This window comes from Purpureocillium lilacinum, assembly GCF_023168085.1.
Source record: "Purpureocillium lilacinum CBS 284.36 DNA, scaffold_1, whole genome shotgun sequence".
In the NCBI taxonomy this organism is placed as follows: Eukaryota; Fungi; Ascomycota; class Sordariomycetes; order Hypocreales; family Ophiocordycipitaceae; genus Purpureocillium; species Purpureocillium lilacinum.
Window position 1 is genome coordinate 3,683,101 of NW_027072111.1, and position 8,488 is coordinate 3,691,588.

At 62.6% G+C, this 8,488-nt stretch overlaps 1 protein-coding gene across 1 annotated transcript; it reads right to left on the reverse strand.

The window, feature by feature from the left end:
• Positions 1–4,253: 4,253 nt before the first annotated feature.
• PLICBS_000821 (uncharacterized protein) lies at positions 4,254–5,411 on the reverse strand (the record flags this gene model as incomplete). The annotated part of the gene is made up of 1 exon (XM_018318140.1): positions 4,254–5,411. One exon carries the CDS (start codon positions 5,409–5,411, stop codon positions 4,254–4,256), a length of 1,158 nt encoding a protein of 385 aa, XP_018183665.1.
• Between the last annotated feature and the right edge of the window lie 3,077 nt (positions 5,412–8,488).

Sequence of the window (8,488 nt, forward strand, 5' to 3'; positions counted from 1 at the left end):
ACGTCCCCACCCGTGCCCCAGACATGCTGTGCTGGGCGTCCCTCGACTGTGCATGACGGCAGGATTCTCCACTGCGACGCTCGTCCAGGCGCGGAAGGTCGTTTGCCGCGAGGCGAATTATCATGACACGGCTTCGTACGACGGCAAGCGGTTTGCAGCGGCTCCAGCACGGAAGCCCCAGGAGCTTGGCAACGACTGCACAGTCGCCATTCGCGTTGGCGGCGAGGAGCATGTCGCCAGCCACTCTTAGCAAATGACGCGGAGTCGTACGAGCGCCTGGCCCACGCTCTTGTCTTGGGCGACGGACATTCCTTTCTGTCTGGCGGGAGCCGAAGTACCAACCCACCCGTCCCGGAGGAGTGGCGGCCGGACTGCCTCCACTGGGAGCCGAGACGTTGCACAGCGGGTGGACATTTCCGCACCAGACAAGCCCATACGAAGCATGACACCTCACACAGCTGATGAGTCTCTATGCGTCGTCCTCACACGGCCGTGTCGGATTGCTTGGTGCTCCTGAGGGAGGCACGAACGAAACGTTGAGCTGGAAGGTTCCAGTAGGCCGACTACCAAGTACTACTGCCCAGACACCAGCTTTCGCGCCGCTCGCACCATCGGTCCGTCAACGCCGCCAGCAAGCCATCAATTTACTTCGAGCTTGCCGAGCCTGGCTGGCGTGCAGGTTGCCCCAACCCCACCCCCACAACAAAACTGACAAAAACGGGCATGACATGGGGTGCTTCGCGGGCAACGTTGGTAGCCAGACGCGGGGGCGACATCGTGCCTCACCCGAGGACGGGTCGTACGAGCTCCTGCGAGGGATGGCCGTGACGTCGTGGGCTGAATCAAATGCTCGCAGAAGTACCATCAGACGTTACTTCATCGCCCGTCGTTTCAGTATTCGGGCCTGCCTGGCCTCGGGCGCAATTGATTTCCGTGTCACCCAGCAGGAAGCGGCTTGATGATGATGCAACGCCGGTAGAATATGCAGATCCGAGACGGGCCACCAGGCAGGCCACCAGCAGCTTCCCCGCGTCGCTCGTGCAACACTGCTGCAGGCGCGTCAAACCTAAAAACGGCTGGATGAGAAAATTTTTCTTGCGCGTACAGGCGGGCTCCGTGTCGGCCGCCTCGAATTCAGGGACGGATCTGACGCATCTGGGCAGCCCACACGGCACCCCCGGCAGCCACGGTGAAAGCCCCGCATCCTGCCCTCCGTCCCGTCTCGACAAAGAGGTCGCTGTGGGCAGCCGTGTCTGGGGCCTGCCGCTGTCAAATCGATGGCCCAGGGCTCACCTTGGGCTAATGTCTGGCACGATGTCGGATCATGCAACCCACAGGCTCTCGCGAGCCGGCTGCCCCGACGAGGGCGCGGGGGAAACGAGATGGGCGATTGGGGACGCCATGCAGATTCCCGGACCGACACACACACGGCCCCGGGTGACTTCTTATTCGCCCAGCGTGGCCAGCGGTGCGAGACATTGGTCTCATCGCGTGTCTTTTGGTGAACAATCTTGGCGAGACGGCACGCCCAAACTCACAGAACGGCGAAGGCTCACGTTACTCCGACCTCGCTGCGCGCGCTTGTGAACCATCGCGCCAAAAAATAGTGGCTTCCATTGCACAAACGATACGAGCATCGGCTACCAATACATGTTAATGCCGTGCCGCTGACCGGTCCATTGCGGCACCTCCAGTGAAGAGCAGTGGAACGCGTGGCCGGACCAGAGGGGACTATCACTTGTCGACATGCTCGTCCCGTGCTCCGATGGCGACGAGCAGTGGATGATGGACATGGATCGATCTCGTCCCCAACGGCTAGAAGAGGTTTCACGGCGCTATTATCTCAACCGGGCCAAACGAGGTGGGGAGCCTTGGGCCGTTCTGCCGGTCATGGGCCATGGCTGACGTGACCCCTAAGGCCCCATGCTTGGACCGACGTCGAGCCAGCAGCAAGTCCTCCTCGCCCGGTGTGGGTGAAGACGCTTGCGAAGCTGTCCGAAGCAGGAAGGCATTGGGTGTCCACCGATACCCTTCAGGTCTCCAGTGGGAGGGCAGCACGGGGGCGCGACGACCACAAGGACAATGCTGTCAGAAAGCTTGCCAACCCTCAGGGTGTCATCGCTTGGGGGGATTCTCCGCCTTGCCGCGATCCCAAGGCTTTCGACCTGAACTGTATTCGAGTTGTGGCAGAAATGCGTCCTTGCGAGTCGTCGCCCTCATTCCAGTCGAGCCGAGCAAGGACGAGTAACTGGACGAGAAGCAAGGTACTTCGTTACGACCATGCGAGCCTCTTTGCGGCACTCGATCCGACAAAGGACAACGGGATCAAATCCGAGCTTCCCCAGTCTTTTGACCTTGCTAGGTACATCAAGAGGCCTCTACCCCGGCGCGACCAAGGCAGCAAAACTCTCAGGCAGGGCCGAAATCATCCCGGAGACGGGGAGCGATAAGCACCACCCCACGAATCGGGCCTCTCTCGGACATCCAAACTAATAGCTGCCGTAGCCTTCGCGGTGGCCGCGGGGCCAGCAAAGAACCCTCGCCCAGCTCGAGATTACTTATCTTGGGCTCTGTGCGAATACCCCGGCGCCGCTATCAGGTAATGCTCTAGCGTATCGCTCCGTCACACCACCCGGGGGTTCTCGGTCAGAGCGAACTGAGTTTGAGGCCAGGGCCGTCGGCTCATTTACCTGCCCCGTGGGGCCAGACTTGGTGCGCCCGGGGCCGCATCCCGCGACGTCGACATCGCTGCCACACGTAACCCCGTATCCTGTGCACCGGCTAATAGCAGCCCTTGATCCCCGTTTGGCCGGTTATCTCGGCGGGCCGCCAGCCGACGAGAAACGGCTAGGGATGGTGATCGATGAGCCCGTGATTGTGTGATTGAGCAGCCGGGATGCCTGGTGAAGCCGCAGCCTGCCCGGTTGGTGGCCACTGACTCTCCTGTTGCTGGCGAGCCGAGTCTTGTGGATGACGACATGACACCACGCGACGTGCGTGCTTGGCTTCAACCACCGTCAATGGACTCCTTGGCTGGGGGTTGCCAGGCCGGGGCAGCTCTGCCGCGGGTACGGTGCGTACACGTATCCCAAAGAGCCATTCTCTTATGCCATGTGCACCTCAGAGTGTCGTCAGATTGCATCGCGCGCTTCAACTCGCGCTTGGTAACCCCCTGTAAGCATGGGGAGCATCGGTCTTTGTTGAAACCATGCCCGGTCCCTCTCACACACACTCACACGCACACACACACACACAGTCAAGCGCACCGCGGCACACTTTCAGCTTGCGGCGCACGCATCACAGTCATGGACAGCTTTTCACACGCTGCGTACAGAGTACGCACAAGGCATTGTACAATGCGTGCGTACAACCACTCTCCGGCTAGAACGGTTCGACCCCGTCCTCCCCCCCCGGTCCCGCCCCTGTCTCGAGGACAGCGGAGGCTGCGGCTTTGGTCACACAGCATGGGCATTTCCCCACGCCGTTCGCCTCTGTCTCTCGCCCGCCTGACGCGCCCCGTCTGACCCCCCGGCAAATGTCGTCTTCCAACGGCCAAGCTGATCCCGCTGAACCCCTTTGGCCCGCCGCCCACTCACCTACCGGCCCATGTATCAAACTGATATAACGATTTCTGGCACTGCAGGCAACCGCCCAGCCCGGAGAAGGCCGGGTCTGGAAGACGCTGTGTGTCACGGTGAAAGTGGCCAAGCACGCCTCACTTGCAGCTACGCCTTGTCTCAAAAAGCACAGTCCAAATGTATCAGGAATGTGATGAATAGTAATGCCTTGTATGTGAGGATATGAGCATTGAAGGGAAGCACTCCCAACGCTTGGTTAATACTATGTGTGCCCTTATTGCATTCTTCATAAGACGAATTTCTTTTTTTGGCGCCGCCAGTTCCAAGACTGAGTGATGAAGGTCCACAAGAGAACCACAATCCAGATTACACCTCCCAAAACCCTTCTCTCCCTCTCCCCTCTCCAGTCTCTCCTGTGCAAAGAACGGGAAGAAAAACAAAACAATGACAAAAAAATGTAGTCCGCCGGGGAAGAAAGTGGTGATGTCTATAAGCCTTCAGGCTGTCCAACCGTTACAAATACCGTCCATTCCCACCCATTCTCCTCTTGGGAGCGAGGCGAAGGGATTCCATCCCTTGCTCGTGTGAAAAACCATAAACGCCGACTCTGTCTATTCCTCTATATCCCAAAGTCATCATGTCGTGCGGGGCTTGGTCGTGATGGTAGGGCGTCTTCTAGACGCGGTCCATGAGATCACCTCCTGCGAGGCTGCCCGTCGTCGAACTCCTACCGCTGTTGCTGAATCCGTTGTCGGAGAGCAGGTCCTGGACCGCCACCTTGGGGACCTGGGGCACGGGAAGCTTGCGCTGGCTGCCATCCGGGCGGCTGATGATGTCCGACAGAGACATGCCAGGGCTGCGAGTGGTGTTGGCGCCCAGCGTCGGGGGGAACTGGGGTGCGTCCAGATGGGGCTCCATGGGCGCCAGGGCAGGCGTCGTGTTGTGCTGAAGGCTCAGGTTCCGCAGACTCGGCAGCTCGTAGCCCGAGAAGGGGCGAAGACGAGGCGAGTGAGCTGGCGTGGCGATCGGGGTGTGATCCGGAGTGGGGGAGAGCGAGTCGTGCGAGAACGTGGGCGAGGACGGCGCAGTCGAGTTGGGCGAGTTAGGCCTCGAGCGCTTGGCGTGCCTCAGGGAACCATTGTAGTGGTCGTCATTGTGGTCCTCGTTGGAGTGAGATCGTGACATATGGAACGAGGAGAGTCCTGCCAGGTGGCCCCTCGAGCCGGGCATACCATGGTTGTAGTACGGGTGGTGCCTGGCGTTGTGGTGGCTTGTGGGAGCGGCGAGAGTCTCGCGCTCGACCTGGGTAGCGGCCTTGGCCAGCATCGAGATGTCGCCGCTGCGGTTGTAGCCGTGGACGCTCGACGGGTGGTGAGGCTGAGCGAACGAGGCGTACGAGTGCGGCGGGGAGACGTTGGGCGAGCCCAGGGCCGAGCCGGGGGCCGAGCGGATGGTCTTGGGCGCAGGAGGAGGAGCCATCATGCCCTCATGGTGCAGGTGCGGGGGTAGTCCTTGAACATGGTGGTGCAGTTGCTGCTGATGGTGGTGCTGGCCCTTGTTACCGCGCCGCGAGTTGGGGTTGTTGTGGATGCGCGAGTGGCGGGTGAGCTCGTCGGAGCGGGAGAACTTCTTGCTGCAGCCGGGGAACTGGCAGGCGTGGGGCTTCTCGCCAGTGTGGGTGCGAATGTGCCTCGTCTGATGCTCAAGGCGGTGGAAGGCCTTGTCGCAGAGCGGGCACTTGTAGGGGCGGGGCAGCTCGTTGGAGTTCTCCGACGACTGGGCGCCGGGGATGGGCCCGTTGGGCTTGAGGACGGTGACGGCGGCGCTAGCCATGTCGGCGTCGTTATCCTGCTGTCTGGGTTTGTCGAGGTTGTTACTGTCAGCCCTGGCGGAGGGATTCAGCAGATTGGAGAAATCCACTGCCGACTGTGCTCGTTGCATGTGATCGGAAGGTGGGATGCGCGGGCCAAGAGAGTCTGCCAGCGAACGTGCGTGCTCTCAGTCTGTCGTGCCTGCGGGCGAGGAGACGAAGGAAAGGTTGAGGTTGTTGAGTAACGACGGTGGCTGGCGGTGGATGGTACTTGTGCTGCCAGGTGGTGAGTAGTCCAAGACCGGATGCGGGATCCGGGGTCGAAGAAAGCTTCTGCGGTGAGGGTGGTGTTGAAGTTGGGAAGAAATGGGGAGATCTTTTTTCTCTCTGGGGAGGGACGGGGGAGAGGGAATGGTTTTAAAAGGGCGGCTTCGGCCGGGTCGGTACAAGTGCTGGGCAGTGTGGAGGGTACCTGGGGCCAAGTACCTCCACCCGGGGACGGTAGGGGCAGAAAAAAACTTCTGGGCGACTGCGGCCACTGAAGGGCGCTACGGGGCACACTGGGGGGAGGGAGGGGGAGGGGAGGAGCCCCCAAGCCGTTTGGCCGGTAACTCGAGAAGGGGGGGCGCGGCGGACGGGTACCTACCTGGAGACGGCGGCGCCGCCTCAGGCCACCTGAGGCGGGGAGGTGGGAGCGGTTGCAGCGCGGCAGGGAAGTTGGGACGCGCAGCCGGCCTGTTAACGGGGGGGGATGGGGGGGGCGTGGGCGTGGGCGGATGGGCGGACGGCTTCGCCCCAGGGAGAAGGAGAAACGGCATGTAAAAAGTACCAGGGTAACCTTGGGGCTCGGGTACCTTGCCTTGCCTTCCATCCATTGCCTTCCATGCCTCCAGGTTGCTTGGAACCTCGCTGTGGGCGCATGTACGGAGTACGGGCAGTACTCGTGCAACGCCCTGAGTTGCGCGCGCTGGACACACGGCATGCCGGTGCGTGGGTTTGGGGCGGCGGCCTGGGCAGCCAAGGTGCGCCCTCGTCGTAATGTGCTGTGCTGCAACACACAGCGCGCGCGCGTTGCCCTTGCTGATGGATGGATGGCTGGATGGATGGATGGATGACCGGATGGTGGCCCTTGATGCCTGTTGGAGGGCATCGAGGCCGTTGGTGGTTTGGTTTGCCGCTGTCCTCGCATCCGCGAATGTACCTATCATGACCTCAGGTAAGGTGCGGTGTTGCTCCTGTGCGGCGCGGCGGTGCGCTGGCTCCGGCTGCCGCTGCCGCTGCCGCAGTGCGCTCCAGCGCACTTCGTCTCATTAGTGAGGCGCTGGGCACGGCACCGGCACTGGGTGGATGGAATCTGCCAGCGGACGGACGCGGACGGCACGGGGGATGGGGAGGATGGGGAGGCTGCAGCCACCCCCCTTGTCGTCGTCTCGTCGGGGCGACAAGTCCATGTACTGCCCCAGCAGAGGTACTTGACTCCTGGCACGGCGGTTTTATCGCTCTGGCAGTGGGGGGGCCAACGCCTTGGGCTGGGGCGGAACGGGCTGGGGATGCTACGCCCACACCCGCACGCCCATCCGCCCGCCCGCGTCTGCGTCTGCGTCTGCGTCTGCGGCTGCTCTCGCTGGCCGCTGGCCGCCGGCCGCTGGGCGTTGGAACCTGCTCGCGCTCCACCGAGGCCGGGTGTGTCCTGTCGTCTCTCCAGGTGCGCGAGCGTTGCATCCGCCCGCCTGCTTGCGCGCCCACACCCCACCAACCGCCGTCACCATTCACCATTCACCACTCGCCATCGCAGCGCCCCGTCAGAGATGCCCCCCATCCATCCACCGTCCCTCCCTGGATGGCACCTCACCTGGGCCGGTGTTGCGTGCTCCGCGCCAGGGAGGCGGCTGGAGCTGCTGCCCAGGTGGCTGCCTGCCTCTGCCTCTGCCGCTGCCTCTGCCGCTACGCACACAGCTGGACCTGTGTCGTCCCCTGGCGCGCAGTGTGGCCCAGGCCACTGACACGATACCCATCCTGAACATGGTTGAGAATGTGCGACCGCAGTTTCCGCGCATGTGCAACCGCAGCAGGGGCACATGGCACGACACACGGAGACGGACGTGTGGGGAAAGGGGGGGAATTCAGGCGAGCATTTGTTCCTCTCCTGCGACGGAGCATTCCCTCTCGACTTACGAGGCGTGCTCGTGCAGTCCTGTCTCGTTCCCCCTCGCTCCCAGTGCGCCCCCACTGCCAGGCAAGGTAGGCAAGGTGACTGTGTACTTGGCACCCGCCGAGTCTCGTCACGACAGCTCCCAGTCTGGCCGCTCGTGGGGCGCAGCACTTTGTGCGTTGCATGTCGCCGGCGTCGTGTCTTGCTCTGCTGGACTGATTGGCTCGCCCGCCCCCGAGCAGCCTCTGGCCCTGGGGCCACTCATCGCGCTCACCTCATCTCACCCCAAGGGGAAGCAAATTATAAGGCCGACGTAAGCAGGCGGCGGCCCTTGGGGGGGCCTCCTTGGCGAGACCAACGGAAAGCCTCGTCCACGGGCAAGCAACCTTGGTCGGGCAAGCCACCGAGCGACGACGAGACCACACAGACAGTCATGATATCCCAAAGATCGCGCGATAGCTTGGCCCAGCGAGGCACGTCGTGTTCGTGGCACAGGCCGGTGCAGCAGCCAACCTCGACCTAGCTGCTATTGCTGGCAAGGAGCAATCACGGCCGTCGTCCGCCGGATGGCGTCTTGTCGTCCTTTTCCCCGGATGGGGCATCCGCCATTTCAGTCCTCTTACCGCCAGAACGCAAGCGGACGTGCGCCGCCACCGGGGAACGAAACCGCTGCCTGTCCCGCCGCCAGTCGGGGGTGGATTTGCTGCTCGCCAGCACATTGTGCAACCGCCGGGTTCACGGTGCGCCTGTCCTCGTGATGGCCCGCCGACGCCTGGGCGAGTCCGATCGCCGCAACGCGCGCCCGGCACTGCTATCCATCTCGAGGCGTGCCGTGTCGAGGGCGTCCGCCCTGTCCCCGTGGCGCCGCCTGGGCTGATCTGAGTGATCAATGATGCCATGCCTGAGCAGCGCCATTTGTGGGGGCCAACGGGGGGGGCGGATTCCCCA